The following is a 22,621-nucleotide window of genomic DNA, read 5'->3' as shown; positions in this document are numbered from 1 at the left end:
CTTGGCCAACTTACTCTTACAAAAGACATGTTTAATGTTAATGAGATTTTTTTTTAACTACATAAATAAAGGTTATATAAAAGTCGCTGCCAAAAACTGATCGCGGCTTCTACCTTGTTACACGAATGTTGTTTGTGGCTCAAGATGACTTTATGTCATCCATGAGGGAAGCATTTGACATATGTTTCACATATTATAGCCCAACAAGTTACTTATAGCAGTTTAAATACGAGCAATCACTTTTTGGCAAATACCAGAAATCAGTTTTTGGCAGACAATCACTTTTTGGCACAACACCGGTGTCTAGCAGGTTTTATATTTTAGAAAGTTTAAAGCTCAGCTTAATAGAAGTAGTGTGGTCGTGAGTTTTGCATAAACAAATTTGTGCAAACCTCAATGACGTGAAGCAACATTATAAAGAAGAGTGAGCCTAAATGACTCCCCAATGATGTGAGAGACTGATAGTCATACAGAAAACAATGACTTTGAGCTGTTGCTGCTAAACGTGCTTCTACAAGCAACTGAATCTTGGAGTGTACTTTGGTTTGTCTGCTCATAAATTGGTGGTTCATGATGATAAATGAACTTCTGAACTGGTTTAACATCAGTGCAGTGGCTGGTCCATTCCTTGATGTATATGTCAACGTTCAAAATGAGCCATTTAAATCAGCTGTGTTGGATCAAGGACACATCTAAACCCTGCAGGACAGCGGCCCCGAGGCCTGGAGTTCCCACCCTCAGTGCAGTGGAAATAGTCTCGTGCCAGTCTTGGTGCTGCCTTTGAGTCTATATTGCCGAACACTGTGCGCACACATTTCTTTCCTTCCTAAACAAACACACATTTGTAAAGGAAAATTTAAATTGAACTCACAGTTGGCGGTTAATCGTTATATAGTTTAGATGTACACCGAGAGACGCATTTAGTGGGACTTTTACACCGCCACAGATTTTCTTCTTCTTTTTTGTTACATTATTGACATATACTAGATATTTTAACCTAAGCAGCAACAATCATGTCTCTGGTACAGGCACTTTCCACCATGCAGGTTAAGCTAAAATGTGACTTGAAACAAATTCTGGGTTTCCGTTCCATAAAGGTTCATTTCATCTGGTAAGTTAGCCCCTGAGGTAACAGTCTATGCGAACATAACATACTCACTGACTCACACTCAACTTGATTGATAGTGATTTCCTGAATTAGGCAAAGCGCACAGAGGAAATTCATTTGCATATGTTTGTTTTCACAATCACTGAAATCCAAGTTAGGCATGTTTCCCTTTGTTGTTGTTGTTCTTGACACGAGTGCTTCAGTTATTTTCTCATCAGTATGTTAGGACAGAAAGGATTCTGTTGTGGATTTATGATCATCTCACGTGTGTCCATCTTTCAAACTCTTAGATTGTGTAGACATTAATGCAGCTGTCAGACTGTAGGCCAGTTTCTTTGCACTGTAAGCATTGATTGGATGCTACTGTAGCAATCAGTGCTTACACAAAACGTCCCTGCGTAAACCCTCAGACACACAACAAACAGATCAATAGTATCTGAAATTCAGAGTACGGATCTTTTTACACATTTCTCACAGAAAATCACCTAAATCGCTTTCGTGTGAGATGCATATCATGTTTGCCTCATAAAGACTTGCCCTGTATGTATTCATTTCTTTAGACTTTCACGTGGAATTGTCACCTAATATAACAGGTCCATCAGTAAATGGTGTCTATCTTCAGTTTCTGTCTCCTAGACTTTGTCCCTGTCAGGTTACAGCTGAATAGATAGTCATATCATGCAGAGACTGCATCGTACTATAATGCTCGTATGATCGCGTTTGTCATAAGTGGACTGGTCTTGTTGAAACGTTGCATAAACCTTGCCCAGTAAACTGTGAGTGCTAACATTTCTATGGCATATGCAAATACTTTAGACAAATCCCACAGTTGTCTATATTTGTATATTTGACAGTTTAATGAAGCATTTAGAAATCAAAGGTCAGATTAAAATGCTGTATCACAATAGAATGTGATATCACACAATACAATATTTTTAATATCACACACAGCATGAAAGTTTGCTAGTGTATATTATAAAAATATTACAGTATGTTGGTATAACTTTATCCCCTCCTAGTTTTTAAGATACAAATTTTGGCCCACACTGATTTGTGATCATATTCCTCTGTCCACTAAATGAAGATGGAGGCTCTGCTCTTTATTTCTGTGTTTCTCTGGAGAATCCTGGTAACATGATGGCTTTCTGTCTCTAAACACACACGAGCTTAACTCCGAATGAACATGATCAGAGTTCATTGAACCAACTCTGATCAGTCTTTTCTAAGGGTTTCAAGCCTTTCTTGTTCGAGCCTCTCTTTGTTGTTGCTACAGTTATGTGTAATTATTAATAGTATTGCAGATGTTAGCCTCTGCCTGCAGTGTTGATGTGGGTAAAGGCTTTAACCATGGATTAGCGGCAGGTCCCAGCTTGTAAATTGTGGAGCATTAATGCCCACTCCAGCTCCTATAACCAAATATAAACAGTTGGGATGAGAGTTAGCTCAAGCCACTACAACAGCCAGCAAGAATGATCTGTTCATGCTAGCATTAACAGTGCCTATACACATAGCGACACACGGGGGAGGGGCCTAACTAATAACCAAGATGACTACAGGCTTGGAGGTGCTAAAAGTCAGATATACCAGGAGCAGTTTGGGCTTTAGAACAAATTTTGTGTAATTATAACAATATGTAATTTAGGACCTGGTTACATATGATGCTGCTGATTTTTTAAATCTAATTTTTACGTTGCATTAATTTCTTTTTGTCAGACAGGGAATCAAACAAGTTCTGTTTTCTCGAATGAATCCCACTGTTATTTGTTTGTCCTACCAACAGGGATGTTTACATGGTATTCATGACTGCTGCACCTGATGACTTTCACAGCTTGAGGACTGCAAACATTTCCCAACAAGACATGAGTGGTGGGGTGATCGTTGGTATTCCTGATCAGGTGAGGATCTGTTCCCATCAAACCACCAAAACCAGTTGTTCAGGATGTTTACAGGATGAAGAATCCCCAGTTATTCTTTGTGGTTGGAATGTGCCTACATATGGCTGTGTGGGATTCTGGCTTACTTTAGGGTCAGAGCAGTTGGTATGTGGAGCAAATACTGACACAGTCAGAGTGGGCAAACCAGCAATAGGCTTGTTGTCATACCTGGAAGTCTGAAAGCTCCCGATGCTGGATGGTCTTTCTAGTTTTTAATGACAGGTCGTCTAACAAAGCTTCCATGAGGTGCTATAATGGAGACTGTCCTTTTCAAGGAGTTTCTCATGTCTTATCCTACTTTTTTCTTTTTTTTAATTAACAGGAGTGAGAATTTGAAATCCTCTATATTGACATGATTACATTTCTTCTATTAAATGAGAAGTACATTTTGAACACAGTATAGTGAACACAATATCCAAGAAGCTAAATCTGGTGAAATGGTTTCTTTAGCTGTCAGCTTGAAAGGCTGATTGGGGTATTTTTGTCACCTTGCATGCGGGTGGCATGGACACCCGACTTTTGTGTGCATTTATCAAAAAGCTTGGATGATTTTGAAGATCAGTGGCATTCATTGGGGTGGCTGTAGCTCAGGTGGCAGAGCAGGTCAGCCACTAATTAGAAGGTCGGTGGTTCGATCCCAGGCTGCCTCCTGGCTGCATGCCAAATATCCTTGGGCAAGATACTAAACCCGTGTTTGCCTACTGGTGGTGATCAGAGGGCCCGGTGGCGCCAGTGTCCGGCAGCCTCGCCTCTGTCAGTGCGCCCCAGGGCAGCTGTGGCTACAATGTAGCTTGCCATCGCCAGTGTGTGAATGTGTGTGTGAATGGGTGAATGACTGAATGTAGTGTGAAGCGCTTTGGGGTCCTTAGGGACTAGAAAAGCGCTATACAAATGCTGACCATTTACCATTCAACTCATGATCAGCGTTCAAGTTTTCTTAAAATCTTGTAACATGATAACTAGAAAGAAGACAGCTAGGATTTTCAAACTGATCCATAGATGGATCTACTATGAAGCTGAGGGACAGCACTGCTTAAAAGATCCTTTTTAAATGACTCCAGCTGTCTGATTTAATGAGACCACGTGTGCTCAAGTTTCCTGCTCTGACTCGGCCTCAGAATGTCTAGAGGCAGAAATCAAGCACACTCAAAGGAAATAAGCGTATCAGTGGGCATGTGCTCAGCACGCAGAGTGGGAGTGACTAAAGGTGCCACTGCAGAGCATCGCAGTTGTTTCGTGTGATTAAGTTGTGTGTTTATGAACCTGTGAGTGTTAGTCCTTTTGGCAGGATGACTCGCATGAAGCTGTTATAATTGTTTGTGCATGTTAAAGTTATGCCTCAGTTCTTTGATGCCATGTTGGTAGGATTATTTGGCACTAAGTTAATAGCAGTGGCTGTAATCTCCCGCAGTCATTACATCCAGATTACAAATAAAGGACTTTTCTATTGTTTAGTTTAACTGTGGCTAGCTTGCCATGTCCGTGCCTTATGATTGGCAGTTTGTATGACGTGCTATTTAGGCAATATATGAGCTATAGTGACCCCTTGTGGATATTGTGAGATATTGCTGTGTTGAGTACATTATGTTTTCAATTGTTTTTCTAGTTATTTGTGACTCTACTAATGATAAAATTGCCTGTTTCTGTTTCCAGAAAACCATTGCTCATAGTCCCACATACTATACAATGATAAGTTCAAGTATGGCTGTACCTAATTTGGATTAAGCCTGGCAAGCACTTTGATGTAAACATTTCTTCTGTGGGACTTAAAGACAGTTAACCCAACTCCTGGACTGCTGCAGTCTTCCTGACAGAAAGCTTAGGCCAGGCTTGTATGCCCAGTATATATATTCTATAACGTGTGTAACTACTTCGTTTAGTTGTTTTTGTTTGGATTTAGTTTTGTTTTTTTTCTTTTCAGTGTATTTCAGTGTCAGTAATTTGTGTAGTGCTCACTCACATTTTCAACTGGAAAAGACCTGCAATAGAAACGTATTTAGGAGCAAACAAGTGAATGAAAAGTTTGACATCATTAAGGCCAAACAGCACCTAGTTTTCAACAAAAACACATAACATAAGAGCAGCAGTGACGATGCAGCTGACACACATGAACCCATTTAAACTGGTCCCAGTGTTTTTAGCCTAACTTCAGTCTTGAACCATTGGGGCAAATGAAAAATTCCAGCAGTTCTTGAAAGCAGCAACTCTGTGCTTTTTTGTGATGTTAGGGACATTATGGTAACTCGAGGCAGAACACCATCCAAATCTTGGTAAATAACACATGAAAGAACAAAAGAAACAAACATGGTAAAAAGAAGCCAAACGTGTGATAACATTGTTCCATCACGCTCACTCACTATTCTCTCAACCTTTGCCTTCACGGGGCTGCTGCAACAATGTACCTGGGATTACCGTAATGATGCAAATATTAATGAAAAGTGCAGAGTTGCTGCTCTCAGGAATCATTGGACTTCTTTTAATTGAGGAAATGGATCAGGAGTTACGGTAGTTACAGATGTTTAATACAACCCTAGAAAAGAGCTTTCTGTAGTGCTGTGCGATACGGAAAGATGTTTTATGTATCCGATACAAGTAAATACAGGGCTGATATGATCTCTACTTTTTAATGTGGATGATGCATCATCAAAATGCCAAATTGTTTACATTTTCATGACCTTTACGTTGTTTTTTAGGGGGCTTCATCCTAATGATTATTAATGAGTTAAAACCGAGGACAGAAATAATAAAAGGATTTAGTTTGTAGCCCATAGTTTAAAAACAGTAATCACACATTATCCCTTTCTTTAACAGCAACACAAAAGGATCATTATATTCCATTAAATCTGAGCCATATTATATTCAGTATATTTATTTTAATTTCAGTAAATGTTTTTATTTAAATGACATGTTGCAGTGAGATAAATGTGTTATTTCAAGGTCGTTGCATCATTTTTACTTTTCGAGTTGGCTAAAATAAGAATTAGCCAGTTGCACTTTAAAGTAATATAACCAACATATCGCCACAGTTATCTACCTGGATATTCTTCAGAGCATGCTTTCTTGCATGTGACAACAAGAGACCTCTCGGTTGTCTGGTGGAGCATTTAGCGCCTCGCTACATGTTTCCAAATCGGCATTTCTTCTCAGTGAAAGCTGTCCTAGAGAAGTAAAGCAAGTTTGTAAGTTTCTCTCTCAATGTTTGTAACGCATTCCCACGTTAAGCTTAACAACCGATATATGGAGCGACTGCCGCGTCTCCTCTCCCCCTCCCTCTCCTGCTGCTACTTCAATCATGAAACTGATCAATGATCAGCTGATCGCAAGTTCCGTCTCTCTTGTTTGTTTCCCACTTTGCGCCAGAAAGAGGAAACCAGCAGATAAACCACAGCAGCACGTTTAAGCTTGATAAGCTGTTGTTAGAATTTATTTAATATTACTTTAATGCCTAATGCTATAAGTAGCTGACAGCTGGTAACTGTGCAGGGGCGGGTCTAGCACGGTTTTGCCAGGGGGCCAGCTGGGGCATTAACAGGGAAAAGGGGGGCACAAAGAAATACTTTTCTTTCTTATTCTCGTTTAAAATGTCTCGCTTTTAATAAATAATTATCTGAATCTTATAACCAAAGTTTTTATCTAACGTAAAATGTATAGAAATCTAATATTGTATATAGTAACTATTAAGTCTAATATATACCCTAGTAAGTTATAGTACTTTTTCCTTTGGGAAGATACCATCTGTGCAGTCTGCAGTTCTGTTGAAGAAAGATGTTGAATCTATTTAATTGTTGTTGAAAAATAATTGATTTCTGTGCATTTTTTTTAAATACATGCATTAAATTAAAGTCGATTATGTCGATTAAGCATCACGAGGCAGAGGGTGGGCGATGGTTCCCTTTAGTTGTTTTTTTGCTGGGAGTTTGCAACCCTATTAGTTAGGTTGTTTAATATTTCTGCTAAGTACTCTTTAAAATACCAGAATAGGGAGGATGGTGCAGGTTTAAGTTTATTAGATTGATCAGTGTTGCTGAACTATGAAATATTTTGGGTGCAGTGTGTTTTTTGCATACAGGTATAACTAAATAACTTTAATGTTTTATTTTTTAAAACTTGAGTATGAACTTATACAAAATAAAGAAAGATATTAAAAAAAACTGTTTTATTGATTATAAAAATACGCTGTATCGGATTCATATCGATACTGGACACAAAAAAGTGGTATCGTGCGTTCTCTAGTCCATACAGGAGAGAACCAGAAACTAAAGAAACTAAATTGCGTGTTTACCTTTATGTTGACATCAGTGTCTGTTTTTTTTATTATTATTATTTCAGCATTTCAGCATCTCAAAATATTTTTTAGATAAAAGCAGTCAAAATATTTTTTTTAACAGATGAATCATTAAAGGATGGCAATTTCTAAAATGGTAACCAACAGACCCGTGTGTTTTCTCTTTTGAATAATAATTATTATTGCTCATTAATAAGAAAACTATTTCTAATCCAATTCAATTTTCGAACAATCAATAAAATACTTTATGACTAAAATGATGAATAACTGCAGCCCTAGAATAAACACATTTTAGAGAAACTTGTGATTTTTGAGATGATGCAGTTTTAATTTGATAGTTTTTCCCCTTTGGTAACTTTGCTGTCCTCGCCCTGAGTTCCTTAGTTTCACCAGCTAGACAGCGAGATAACGATGCTCCAATAACCAGACTTGTTTTCCTTTCTGCGCTGATTTATTGAAGAATGGCCTCTGACCATTGCCTTCTCTTTGACCATCGTAAAACTGAAAGTACAAAATACTGTATTAGCTAACTAACATTGTAAACTAGCTTGTTACACTCTTACTGCAAGCTAACAGTAGATTACAGCTCAGTATTCAATACCATCGTTCCCTCGAAGCTGGACAGGAAACTGCAGGATCTAGGACTGAGCAGCTCCCTCTGCAGCTGGATCCTTAACTTCCTGTCTGATAGATGCCAAGTAGTCAGACTGGGCAGCATCACCTCATCCCCCATCACACTGAACACTGGCGCACCACAGGGGTGTGTACTGAGCCCTCTCCTGTACTCACTCTACACCTATGACTGCACAGCCACTAACAACTCCAACATCATTGTGAAGTTTGCGGACGACACTACAGTGGTGGGTCTTATCACCAACAGTGATGAGACGGCTTACAGGGAGGTGGTCAGCGCCCTGACCCACTGGTGTCAAGACAACCATCTCACCCTCAACGTCGCAAAGACAAAGGAGTTGATAGTGGACTTCCGGAGGTGCAGAGAAGTACACACCCCCATCACCATCAACGGCGCTGCTGTGGAGAGTGAGCAGCTTCCGCTTCCTTGGTGTACACCTGGCTGAGGATCTTACGTGGTCAGTACACATAAACAAAACAGTGAAGAAGGCGCAGCAGCGCCTCTTCTTTCTCAGGAGACTGAAAAGATTTGGCATGAGCCCCCGCATCCTCAGGACCTTCTATCGCTGTGCCATTGAGAGCATCCTCACTGGATGCATCACCACCTGGTACGGCAACAGCACCGCTTACAACCGCAAAGCTCTCCAGCGAGTAGTGCGGTGTTCTGAACGGATAATTGGAGGTGAGCTTCCCTCCCTCCAAGACATCTACAGGAAGCGCTGCCTGAGGAAAGCGGGGAGGACCATCAAGGACTCCAGTCCCCCCAGCCATAAACTGTTCAGACTACTTCCATCAGGAAGGAGGTTCTGCAGCATCCGGTCCCCAACCAGCAGACTGAGAGACAGCTTTTTCCACCAGGCCATCAGACTGCTGGACACTTCATAGACACCTCAGCTTCACTACTGGAACTTCAACATTATGCACTCCACACTGTACAGTAATGCCACTTGTTTTGCACATGTCCAACTACCAACCTCTGTATATTTTATTTTATTGTTTACTCTATTTAAATTGTAAAATATGTACACACACACACACACACACGCGTAGAAAAACATATTTAGTATACACATCCAGTAATGCATGTACTATTATATATTGTACATATATTTATTAGTCTCAGATTTAGCCGTTCTTATATTTTGCTTGTTTTACGTTATTGTATTTTTGCACACCTCTGTTGCTTGTGAAGCTCGCAAACAAGAATTTCACTCACATGTACTGTACCAGTGTACCTGCACATGTGATGTGACAATCAAAGTGATTTGATAACAAGATAAAACTTTCAAATGTACAAATTATCGTACCATTTTTACACAAAACAAAAGTTAATAATTATTTTATTGTCACTCATACTTACAGACATATCTTGTCCAAGGCAACAACATTTTAAGGTCCATATCAGCTTAGAACGATAACTTTCCGTCATCTTTGATTTTTTCACCTTCTCATTGTTCCTTTCCCAAAGTAGTCAAACCCATATTACAAAGCAGCCACTAGAGGGAGCTCTAGGGCCGTTTGCAACCATAATATCCAGTTTACCTTATAAAAGGCAGAACAGTAACTATAGTGTTTGCAATAAATGGAGACATTTAAAAACAGAAAGCTATCATCTACTGTGATTCAAGTGTATAAACTAAACCACATAAAATGGCTTAAACTGAATATGGTCACGTTTTATTTTTTGTGTGGCCATTACTGCATTTTAATGGTGTTATAGATGCTGTCGAGGCTAAGCCTACATTTAAAGCCACTGAGCTGTTTGTTGGCAGGTTAATGCAATGTCACTGGTATGAATAAACGTATTAAACTTAGTTCAATAACTGAAACCATACTTATCTTGTCCTTTAGATTCTTTATTCCAACACAATTTAACATAACAGCGCAGCGGTCACAATCTGTTTGCTCCTTCCCAACAACAACACACCTGCTGCTAATGACCTATCTACCTTAAATAGACACACCATATGTAACACAAAAGGTGACCCCTAGTGGCATACATGAGGTACCCACACAAAAATGGCTCCTACAGATACTGAGCACAAATATGAGTACAGAGAATTTCCAGCAAGCTTTTAATACTGTCACAAAAAGGTCTAGAGGGATTTATCAGCATCATCCTGTCAAACTGGTTTTATGGTGGTTTTGATGAGAACAGATTATAGCTTGATCAAGAAGACCAACCGTCGAAGTCCTGTTGGGAAACCTTTGCACTTTTTCAAGGTGTGAGTATCATCAAGTGTAGCAGTGATGTCCTCATTGGTCGTTGACACAGTTGACAACTTGTTTGAGGGATGAAATTGTGGCGTTTTGGTCAGAAAGTTTATACTTGTAAATCAGACTGCAGAAATATTTCTGAAAATGTAGTGGTTTGTTTGTTTGTGGTTTGTTTGTTTGTGGTTTGTTTGTTTGTGGTTTGTTTGTTTGTGGTTTGTTTGTTTGTGGTTTGTTTGTTCATGTTTTTGTTTGTTTTTATTTCAAATATCTTATAACAAGATGAAACTACAATTGTAAACGCAATTTGGTTTTTTGGTTTTTTCTCAAACTTAAGTAACTGAAACCTTTCATTGAACTACAGCAGAAACAGATTGGAAATGCCAAGTTATTCTAACACTAGTGGACTTGTTAAACAAAACATTTGTTTCACTTCTTTCTCAACATGCAGCACCATTAAGAACAGTGGACCAGCATAGTTGGTCTGCATGAGCACACTTACTGCAACAGTTGTACATGCTGAAACTGGTTGCTGGCAGCTGATGTGAAGAAATGTCTGGACACATCAAAAGTTTTCTTTTTCATTTTCTTCCTCCCTTGGATAACATACACATGGCAAATAAAAACATGTAACTAGGGTGACGTGAAGTGTGTATCATCAGATTTAACTCAAATATAATGAGGCTGTCCATCTGTGAAGTAATTGTTCCTTCAAAAACCACTGTGACAACAGATTTTATTTCATTCATTTGATGGTTTTCTATTCTGTATACTGGAACTTTTTAATAGCCCCCCTGTCCACACATCCTTGACATGAGACTTTCTGCAGAGTTGCACATGATGAATGCACACAAAACTTAAAGTGTTGCTGTCATATTTTTTTGGATGTGGTTTGTTGTCATAATCAAGAACGTGTCTTATTTTTTTATTTGTTTTGTTGCTGATCGGCCATTGGACTGCTGAGCCTGCAGTGAACAGCCAGTCACTGACTCTTGATGCTAGAGCAAGGACAACTGAGCTCTCTCTCTCTCTCTCTCTCTCTCTCTCTCTCTCTCTCTCTCTCTCTCTCTCTTAAATAAATAATACGTTCGAGCTGTTTATGTTTTTGACTTGTTATGGACTATGACTGGCAATGGGAGGGCTGGCGGACTCATATTATGGAGGTGGAGGGTAGACACATTTTGTGTGCAAGAGACCACATACTACAGTGGTGATTGACACAGACTTCAATGGACATTTAGGTGAAGGGAACAGAGGTTATGAGGTGTTGGGTAGGTGTGGTGTTTAGGAGAGAAATCTAGAAAGACAGATGTGGGGCAGATTTTCCAAGTGGAAATGGCCGTGGTGCACACATACTTCAAGAACAGGGAGGAACTTGTAGAAATATATGAAAGTGGAGGAAGCTGCACACAGGGCAACTAAATATTATGCAGAAGGTGAAATCAAAAAGACAGGAGACAAGGAGGTGTCAGGGAGAATGCAGCTATGCAGCATCAAATGGTAGTTTGAAGGATGAGTTTGGACATCAAGAAGAGGAAGTGAGTGAAGGCAGAGACATGCAGGAGTATAAACAGGCTCTGGGTAGTAGGGAAGACTTACCAGATGGCTGGGATAGTACAGCTTTATTGAGATAAACTGCCAAGAAGGGGTTTGACGTCTTCTCTGCACAGAAGAAAGGGAAAAAAGAAAAGTGATTTTGAAAGTATTTGAAGGAAGAGATTTACAAAGAAAAAGAAGTGTAGTTAGCGAAATGAAGAAAATAGACCAAGAAACTGGGAGGCTAGGCATGTAGCAGAAAGAGGTGACAAAGGAAAAGGCTCAGTGCCACGTATGTGAAGCTGGACCCCAAGGAAATGAGGGAATGAGACTTGCTAGGCAGAGAGTGAGTTTGAATGGATGTTCAAACCCAAAAAGAAAAAGATATATTCACATAACATAGATTGAAAGAAGCTGCAGGTGGCACAGCAGCTTTAATGTCTTCCAGACAGGAAGTTTTGGAAAGAAATATCATCATTTCCCAGATTTTACTATCTTAGTGTTCTGTAACAAAATCACTGTTGTGCGCATGGTGTTAGAGATGATGATGATTACAAACAAACTTAATGTGCTAGTCGTGCTTTTCTTGAGGGATTTGTCCTTCCACCAGTTTTCATGTCATTGGAATCATTTGTATTCACTGATTCTGGCACTTATTTCATCAAACCAAACTCCAAGTAAATACTTTCGGCTTTTTGGTTTTGTCAAACGAACTAATGTAAAGAATGCCTGGCTGTGCACTACACCACGCAGTGGGAATTTGTCTTCTCCAGTTAAATTCAGGATTAACTTGCTTTATAGCACAGACCTCAAAAGTAACCGTTATAACCCCAAACACAAGAAAATGTGATCTACAGCACAGTGAGAACTGGCAACGCTTATCTGGAGGGGTCAGAGTGAATGAACTGGACACCTGTAGAAGCAGGATTTGATTTCCACTGATTTCCTTTCTGATCCGATACCAAGTAAAATTCAGGGTGGTATCGACGATACTGATCTGATACGATACTCTGTACAAAAACTTATTTTTTTACTCTCTTTTATTTTATCTCAAATTATAGCGTCGTAATGATCACAGGACATCAGATTACTTGTTCTTATCACTTAATGATGCAGAATTATCATATAGAAATGAAAAACCTGAAGTTGTGGCTATTTGTTGCCTGCCTGCAGCATTAAAGGACTCCGTGAGAGACGTCTGTCTCGCCCTGGCAGCACCTCTCCCTCTCCTCCTCTTCAGTTCGCCTCAACATACGCTCGTCATATTCTGTGATATGATTCACTCTGAGGTGTTTGACCAGGTCAGCGGTGTTACCACAACACCTCACATTCTTGCCACATGTATGGCAAACCACGTCTCAGCTGTTCGTGGAGGTAAAATACGTCTGCACATGACTCTGTTTACGCTCAGCCATTGTTGTGAGTGTGCACGCCAAGGGGCCGGACACAATGACGGGTATCGGAGGAATCGATATTTCAGTATCGATCCGCACATCACTAGTTGAGATACGTTTTAAACTGGTCCAAAAAACAAATGCATATTTTCCCGAACCACTGTTCCTTGACTAAGGTGGATAACGTGATGAGGTCAAGGAAGGGTGTGACGGAGATTTGATTGAAAAACTTTGTCGTCCGTTAAAGTTTCACGTTGGCTTTTTCATCTTGAAAGCCCTCTCTGCTCGTGTCCAACCCGTGTGAACAATCACAGATGTGAGAAATGTAAACAAACCGTCGGCAGAACGCTGATCAGGTTATTTTAAGCGCAAGAAAACAAAAACGTTGCGCTCACCGTCGGCGTCACGGACGAGGCCTGGGGGTCCGGGCCCGTCCACAAAGGTCATTGTAACACAAATCATACGATTGCTAATGAAAATGCTATAAAGCTACATCGCAGATAAGTCTCTGGAGTAACAATCAAGGCCATGTTAGTTATTTGATGAATAGTATCTGTGCCACTCATGGCGCATGACTGAGGAGGACGTTGACCTCTGCAAGTCAGGAAAGTCTGCTGCTCATTGTATAAATATGAGATTTTTCTCAAAAACCAGCCAGCCATCATCTCGGGAGGCTGACTCCAAAGTACCATCTCACTTCAAACTTGCAAAACAAGTCGAGTCGATGCGAGCGCACTGCTTGTTTCTAGTTAGTCTTTAAGGATGACAGCATTAGTCTGCTCCTTTGTATGAAAGAAAGTGAGTCGAGTCCATGTGGTCTGGCACCCACCCACATTTCTCTGCTAGTGATCCATGAGGACTCCACCTTGTTGCCAGTTCTCTTGTGTGGAAGCTTCAGGAAATGACAGCTTCACTCTGACGTGTGTGAGCTGTGTGAGGTCTGTGGTTAGAAGTTTACAGTGTTTGCTCTTTGTGTCGTCTGTAATATGCTCTATGGCTTTAAAAAAATGGCCACATGTTTCTGTAGCTGAATTTGTCCATCTCTGACCTTCTGAGGCTGTATTTTCAAATAGGGACGTTCTGACTTTTCTTCACCTTGTACTTCATTCTGCAAATGTTTTATACTCTATTAGAGTTATTACATTATTCTGTTATGCTATAAAATCAACCCCCATATAAGATCGTACTTAAGAAATACATTTAAAAAACCTTCCTGTGCAAATAACCCAAGTTATCTAGAAGAAATAAAAACTGCACCGCAAACCAAACTCAGGTGTTCGACCTGTTGAGCTCGGGAAACTAACTGGTGTTTCATTTTAGTGAGTGCTTTGTTAGATTCCTTCATTTGAACCAAATGAAGTTGATTAAAGTTGATGCATTGATGTGTTTGAAGTGTTTTGTTAGTTGCGATGGATCTCCTGCTGTCTTTTTTCCTCATTATTAAAAGAGGATTTCTTTGAATTTCAAACATCCATTTCCTGTTTATCTGGTCCCGGGTCACAGGTGCAGCAGTCTAAGCAGAGAATCCCAGACCTCCCTAAACAACCACTTCCTCCAGCATATCCAGGACAATACTGAGGCATTCCCAGGCCTGCTGAGAGATATAACCTCTCTAGTGTGTCCTGGGTCTGCCCTGGAGACTCCTCCTCATGGGACAGGCCCCAAACACCTCACCCAGGATATTTTTAATGAAAACATCACAAATAAGTCGTCAGGTCTGATGGTCACATTTGTGAGATTCAACCACCATAAAGCAGAGATCACACAGGACACACTGTGTAACCCTCAGCTCAGATGTGTTCAGGACATTTGCTTGGAAGAAGCCGTCTGTGGATAAATCCTGCTCTCCACCTCAGCTGTCAGGTTTATCCAGAGAACGGCCGTCCTGACTTCCAGCAGCCCCACAGTCCTCGTTTCTAATAAACTGGCATCACTGAAATGAACTGTCTGCCTCGCTGTTCAATAATCTGCTCTTTGCCAATTTCCCAGCAGAACCTTCCACTCATATCAGCATTTTTCTGTGATTCTCACATGAACTAAACATAAAAAGCTGAAGCCAACCTCAGAGTTCCCCGTAGTGAGGAAGAGTTTCCTCTGAGCCACAGCTGAGTTTGATGCGTCCACAAAGGAAGACTGACGGGAGGACAGACTCTGGGAGAAAGGCAGATATTAAAAGATATGAATACAAAGTACGGTGCAACAAACAGGACAGCAGATTATGAAGAGCGGTTAGACCTTCATGTGTCAGTCATTGAAATGTGATCAAAGTTACCTGTTTGACATCCTGATAGAAGAAAATCAGCTTCTTGGATCCGTTTGCAGCAAAGAATTCATGGATCAGACTGAACTGGAAGAATCTGACATTAATGACTCAAAGGTTCAACTCTGAGGAAGGATCACGTCTCTGAACTTACTCTGTCATCAGAGACGATGGCGTCTTCCACCGCCGCCTCCTCCAGGCTGCCGGCGTCGGCCAGCCTGCTCATCAGGTATTTATGTCGGGCATCCAGAGCTGCCCGCCGTTCCTCCTTCACGGCTCTCGCCTGTTTGGCTACTTCTCTCCTCGCCTCATTGGACAGCAGCATCGTCCTTTTACCAGACACCTGCATAAAATCCTCAGCAGGCTGGGTAAGCTTGCGTGAGCTCTCTGTGGAGGCTGTTGCAGCTGAGATGGCTCACCCGAGCGGTGCAAACTTAGTTACCTTCAAGGCTCCAGAGTCAGCTGAGGTCAGCAGCTCAGCCTCTGGGGAGGTTACAATCCCTGGAACAGCCAGGTCTCTACAACCAGAAACAGTCTTTGCATGTGCAACTTCAGAACAAGACTTGAAGTTCCAGTTAGTGTCCGATGTCCCAGAAACACTCAGGTGCTCACTGAGCAATCTCTTGAGGCCAACACTCAGAAAATCAAACCGTCTTTGAGCCTTTGTGGGAACATTTATCGTCTCTGCTGGAAAGGTGGAAACATCTGGGAGATGCAGCCTTAACACACTGGGCTTCACAAGTCCTTGGAGGCAGCTCACTAAACTCAGGGATGCAGACAAAATCAGCACTTGCAGGAACACAATGTGCCCTCTCACAATGAGCTTGGAAGCATAAACTGAGTTTTCCTCACTGACTGTTTCAGACAGGATTGTGGGAGCAACACAAAAAGCAGCTTCAGCTGGAAACACACAGTTTAGTGTCTTTGCTGCTCGCTTTAAGTCACAATAAACAGGAAACTCATTGTGTCTCATGTCAGAATCAAATCACTCATATACAGGACAGGAAGAGGCGGAGCTTATTCCCTGCAGGGAGAGGTTAGCAGTCTGTGTCTTTCTCATTTCTGACTCCTAAAGAGCTGAAAAACACAGGCTGTTATTGGCTGGCTGACACTGGGATTAATGTCCTTGAAGCCAGCAGTCTTTAATGTCCAGGTTCAGAACGGGCAGGTGAAAAACAGTCCTTTATGTCCTCTGATGTTCAATAAACTGTCCTGATTACTGAGGGAGCAGAGAAAGTGTCTCCATCACTCACCACAGCTGGATGCTCTGAAATCCTGGAATCCAGCTGTGGAGAGGAGCGCCGGCGGCGTGGACGCAGTTTAGTAATCAGGGAACGGGAGGCAGGAGGGAAACACAGCTGGGACCAATTACACACACGAGACAGGAAACAGTAACACAGGACTGTCAAAGTAAAACAGGAAATATAACACAGTCCAAAGTAAGGAGACGTGGGACACAGTGAAGACACAGAAACAGAAACCAGAACTATAATCACAAAACAAACTCAGAAACATAAAGAGTGAATCAGCTGATTCAGTGTTTGTGACAAAAACATGGATCCTGGTTAATAACTTTTATTTGTTTGTTTCTGTATTATTTTGTGTATCGTTCTTATGAGCTGTTGTTTTTTCAGTGAAATATTATTTCATTGTTTTAAGCTTTTTGTTGACTTTGAAGTGCTTAAGTTGATATTTTTGAACATTTAATTTGTTCGATTATTGTCGAGTCGATAAAACTGTCAAACGCACAGCTGCTTCCAGCACGGCCGGAGGAGAGGTGGCCGAGCAGACGCACAACACACACAGCTCACAGGTTTGCATTTCTAGATATTGCAGATGTTGCAGAAATTGAGAGTAAAGAACTCAGAGATCCAGCGCTGTCTCCTGCCCCTTATTTATACACCACAACACAACGACAGGCGTAACTCACACAAACGGGTAACATGAGGCTCAGATGCTTTGGACGTGTTCACATATACTGGACACAGAATGATGAAGATGGAGCTGCAGGAAGGAGGAAAAGAGGAAAAACACAGAAAAGATTCACAGATGTGGTGAAAAAGGACACGACAGCTTCTGTTTGTTAGTTTGGTTTTTCTTTATTTGGTAAAGATTCAGAAATAAAGAGAAGATCACATGTTTGAATATTATATTAACGTTCTGTAATTACAACAAGTTGTAAAATCTTTCCAGAGTAAGACAGAGACTGTGCAGAGACTGTAGAAGGACAGAGCAGCAGCAGAGCAGTCCAGATACACTGATGATCCTCTGTCAGATCCAGAGGGACACACAGGGGTGATGCTGGACTCTACATTGTGTCTGACAGTGGAGCTGTTCTCAGAGCAGTTCACTCTGCAGCACTGACAGTCATCTGCACTTCATTCCTCTGTCAGTCACTGCTGGATGAAGCTCTCCTCTCCACCTCCCAGTAACATGGCCCAGTCAGAGCGTCTCTACACACAAGCTGCTGCTGCTTCAACCTCTCTGGATCATCAGGACACAGCTGCTCCTCTCTCAGCACACACACCGTCCTGTTTACCATCATCACCTCCACCTGCAGAGAGAAGAAGGAAGAGCAGAGGAGATAAACGAGTGTTTCCAGAGACTCTTCATCAGCTGTCAGTCAGTGATGCAGCACATCCAGTATAAAGAGCAGCAGGGACGTCAGTGCTGGGACTGTACTAGGACTCATTGTTGCTTCACTTTTTCTAATCTTTGGATTTTTATTGAAGTTGCTGAAAATGTTTTTCCCTCCTAGTTTGAGTTTGGACTTTCATTCATTAGAAGAACCTTGGTGTGTCCACTCTGAGCTCTGTAGGAACCCCAACAACAAGCCCAACAATCCAGATGGACGGTTCCAGCTGTTAACTGGAGGAATTCCATCCAAACATCTGCTCTCACTAAATTCTTCCTCACCTACAGACTGTGTTCTTCACTGCTTTAAACTTGGAAATCAATGCAGTCATTGGTCTGCGTGCTGCTTTGTTCAGAGAGCTGATTGGCTGTTGACAGTGTTTGATCAGAGTGTGTCAGCCGTTACTATGGTGACCATAAAGGTGAGAAACAGGAAGTGTTTGTGTCCAATCCTGAAGCCTGTCACCGTTCTCCTCTCACAGCTTCACTGAGAAGCTGCAGCTTTACAGGAAACACTGGATCTTTGTTTCATACTGACTGTGTTTAGTACAATACTGCTGACAGCACCACCCACTCACTCCATCACTCTACTGACCTCAGAGTCTCCAGTCTGTAGTCTGGACTCTGCTGAAGATCAGACAGCTGCTTCACATCTGGATCCTTCAGGTTGTAGTTGGAGCTCAGGTCCAGCTCTCTCAGATTGGAGGGGTTGGACTTCAGTGCTGCTGCCAGATAATCACAGCTGATCTTTGACAAACCACAGCGCTTCAATCTGTATAAAGAATGAAAGATGTAAGTTTATTAGACAAAGTGCTTGAAATCATTCAGTGTTTCATCATCTGTTCAGAGCTGAAGAAGGTTCAGAATGTAGAAGTTTAGAAAATGGAAACTCCAAACAGCTGAAGCCAACAGGAAGCAGCTTCAAACAGGAAACTGTGCAGAGTTTCAGACTATATGTCCTGATGCAGCCAGTTGGATTTTGGAGATTTGAATCTCTGTTCTGTGACTAAGTCCTTGAATCATTTCTTCCAGTTGGTCCAACAAGACAGACTAAGTATTGGACATGTGTTGTGGCTCCATCAGGGGAGCTTCTAAATGTGATGTGATGGCCCCTCTGGGTCTGTCAGGTCACAGCATTGAAGAGAGCTCAAACTGGGCACACAGTTGTTCCAGTCTGGACCAAAGACTCTATACTGGGACTGAGGGACTGCTTTGACTGCACCCACTGGGACTTTTTAAAGGCTCATGTTCTCACTTAGATCATCGATTTCTACTGACATTTCTTTCTGGGAAAAATGGGGATTACTTTGGAAACAGGAAGTATTTTCCCCAATAAGCAGCCCTGGATTAGTAAATCACTCCAACATGTTCTCAGGCAGAAGAAGCTGTCTTGTTATGAGGGAGAGAAGAAAAAGATTGAGGCACAGAAACCTGTTGAAAGAGAGATAAAGCAGCTAAAATCAGGTGTAAAAGTAAAGCAGAGGATGAGCTGAATAAAGGACACTCAAGGCTGGCTTGGAAAGGAATGAAGTCCATGGTGGGGATGCAGAACAAGGAGCAAAGATGAATGTGATGCTGAATCAGCAGAAGACTTGGACTCATTTGATTCCAGCTTTGATATCATTGATTTCAATGAAGAGCTTTGTGATTGTAGCAAAGGGCTGGTAGCTCTGAGAGTCCCACTGATGAGGTGTTTGTGTGGAAATCTCTTAGTGGGACCAAAGAGAGAAAAAGCCCTGGTCCTGATGCTGTGGGAGGGAAATGATTGAAGTGTGCTGTGAGGAACTGACTGGGAGATTTTCACACATTTTCCAGTCCTCCTTGGAACAACAGGAAGTTCCCAGCATATGGAAACAAAGGTTAAGTGTCCTATGGCACTCAGTGATGATGGTGCTGTGGCCCCACCACCTCCACCTCTTTGTAAAGGAACTAACTGTAATCTGAAGCTTCAAATGGAACTAAGACTTCCTCCACTAGGTGGCAGTGTCTGATGAGAAAGTGTTAGTGGAGCTGGCCTGGAGTCAGAAACAGGAAGATGCAGGATTTGGGCTGAAATGGGCAAAAGTGGTTAGCACTAGTGCCTTAGAGCAAGAAGGTTGTAGGTTGAAGCTTGTTGGTCAGCTGGGCCTTTCTGTGGAGGTTGGATGTTCTCCCACAGTCCAATGAAATGCTGCTTAGGTTCATTGGTGCTTCTACATTGGCTGTAGGTGTGGATGTGAGGGAGTGCTTCTCTGTCGCTCTCTGTTGGCCCTGTGATGGACTGCTCACCTGTGCAGGTGGACCACGCCTCTTGCCCTATGACAGCTAGGGCACAGGCTGCAGCCCTGTGAGCCTAAGCTGAATAAACAGTTAGCAAAAATGATCCATAGATGGCCTGAAATCCCCCAGTTAGCAGTTTGGTAGATAGCTATGACATGCTAATCCCATCCAGCAGCTGTATTCTACCTGTAAGCTGATCCCTGCTGAGCCAAAGCACTTTTTCATATACAAATTACAACCTTTAATAGAAACCTATTGGTCAGCATCTTATTAGCCTGCTGTTAGCTTCATTCCACAGAAAACTGAGAGAAACTAACAGAGTTGATAAAGAATAAAGAGAAATGTGCTGATTTAAAGCCTTTGAAGTGCTTCAGATGATCTCTGTCCACTTCTGTCCACTCATTCATTCATGTAAGCTTTCTAATGCAGCTTTGATCTTCACAGTCTGCTTGATGAAACTCATTCTAACCCTGAATGTCAGAGTGTTCCTCCTTCTCTTTCCCATCATTCATGCTGGCAGTGGAGGAGATTTGGATGTTGGACTGTGTTTTGGATGATGTGTGTATGTTTGTGTTGGACTGCTGTCTGTAAAGCAAACGCACATTTTGCTTTGGATTTCAGTGTCAGACAGACTTTAAGGTGCAATGAAGAGTTTGAGAGTTTCACAGTGAATTTTCCACTGGAGGATTTTTCTTCTTCTGTGAAGGTTTGAAATGTGAACATTGTTCTGCTGCAGTCAATGGACTAAACCAGAGAAGAAGAAAACAGACTTTACCATGAAGATCCTCAGTGTGGATCAGTATAATATCAGCCTGATGTCTGCAGTTTAGTGTCAGCACAACTTTCACATCATATTCATCTCAGCACAACTAAAACATGCTGACTGACCTCAGAGTTTCAAGTTTACATCCTGGACTCTTCAGGAAACCACACAGATGCTTCACTCCTGGATCCTTCAGGTTGTCGTTGTCGCTCAGGTCCAGCTGTCTCAGATGGGAGGGGTTGGACTTCAGTGCTGCTGCCAGATAATCACAGCTGATCTCTGACAAACCACAGCTCTTCAATCTGTATAAAGAATGAAAGATGTAAGTTTATTAGACAAAGTGCTTGAAATCATTCAGTGTTTCATCATCTGTTCAGAGCTGAAGAAGGTTCAGAATGTAGAAGTTTAGAAAATGGAAACTCCAAACAGCTGAAGCCAACAGGAAGCAGCTTCAAACAAACACAACAAGAGAAAAAACTCTGAATGTTTCACATTAAAGTCGTACATTTCTCATAAAAACAGGACAAAGACTTGAAAAAGTCGTGTTTTTCCTTCCAGGAACCACATGGCTTCACTTTTAAAGGTGAAGTGTGACAGAAATGGACATATTTGAAGTCCAACACCTTTTTCCAGTCACATTATTAAAGCAGACAAACTACAAGCTCATTTTCATTCCAACAAGTCATCTTCTGACCTGGACTAACAACACTGGTCTCTATGTGCAGCTGGCTGTGAGACCAGTGCTCAGGGAGCGTCTACAAAGTGCAACACTGAAAGAACATCACACACTCATTTGCTTCCAGCACTTTCACACAAACATCTACTGTCATTATTGTCACCAAACTCTGTGGATCCTTTATTGCAAATTCAAATGGGATCAAATGGTCAGACAAAAGAGGGTTATGAGGAAATATGATGAAATGTTGTGTATTAGCAGCAAGTTATTGAATCTTTTTCCTCAGAAACCAAACAAAATGATTGACAAACATGTTTTTACAAACTCAGTGTTGGACTTGGATCAGCAGGATAAGCTGATGTTTAAAGGCATTCGAGTCTCGCTGTATGAGAGTCCAGTTATTACTCAATATTTATGGATGATGTTCTTTCAGTGTTGCACTTTGTAGACGCTCCCTGAGCCTCACAGCCAGCTGCACATGGACCAGCTGACATTACCCAGCATTAGAGGCGGCTGTAAAAAATTCATGTTCCCATTTAAATGGTTTTAATTTGAATAAAACGATGTTGATTCATTCAATCCTGAATCGATGTTTAATATAAATGTATTTTGCCAGAATCTCAGGTTAAAGCTCACAAACTATTTCAACAAGCAGCAAACAGATAAAACAGTAAATGAGAGCAGCTAAACACACAAAGATGGAAACACAGAGCGTGGATCGTTCACTCGACGGCACGTACACGGACACGCCGTCGGGGCTGAAAGTGGACAGCTCACAGATCCTGAAGCTGCAGGTTTCATCTGTCTCCAACCAAAACTGAGTGAAGCAGCAGCAAAAGAAGATCCAAACTCTGCTTCACGTTTGATCAATATGCTCATGAATTCTCTCTGACTTTGGCTGTTCCTGCCTGCACAGCTCTCTCTC

The 22,621-nt window shown here is 41.5% G+C and overlaps 2 protein-coding genes across 2 annotated transcripts in view; both read right to left on the bottom strand.

Moving 5' to 3' along the window:
• LOC146642794 (protein NLRC3-like) overlaps positions 1-22,621 on the bottom strand; it is a 134,241-nt gene that overhangs the window by 78,780 nt on the left and 32,840 nt on the right. Inside the window, exon 5 of the mRNA XM_085397190.1 lies at positions 21,146-21,322. Coding sequence (XP_085253316.1) covers positions 21,146-21,322 — 177 coding nt within the window. The remainder of the gene's footprint in view (positions 1-21,145; positions 21,323-22,621) is intronic.
• Positions 8,148-15,692, bottom strand: LOC146642795 (uncharacterized). Its single transcript, XM_085397243.1, has 4 exons — positions 15,519-15,692; positions 15,377-15,451; positions 15,166-15,255; positions 8,148-11,836 (listed from the first exon to the last, which is right to left on the bottom strand). Exons 1-4 carry the CDS (start codon positions 15,687-15,689, stop codon positions 11,600-11,602), a joined length of 573 nt encoding a protein of 190 aa, XP_085253369.1. The 5' UTR covers positions 15,690-15,692; the 3' UTR covers positions 8,148-11,599.

Source organism: Rhamphochromis longiceps, linkage group LG23, assembly GCF_057381845.1.
Source record: "Rhamphochromis longiceps isolate RC_006_pf linkage group LG23, R_longiceps_female_GT1.1, whole genome shotgun sequence".
Classification (NCBI taxonomy): domain Eukaryota; kingdom Metazoa; phylum Chordata; class Actinopteri; order Cichliformes; family Cichlidae; genus Rhamphochromis; species Rhamphochromis longiceps.
Note: the sequence above shows the minus strand (reverse complement) of the source record. Positions and strands in the feature narration are given on the sequence as shown.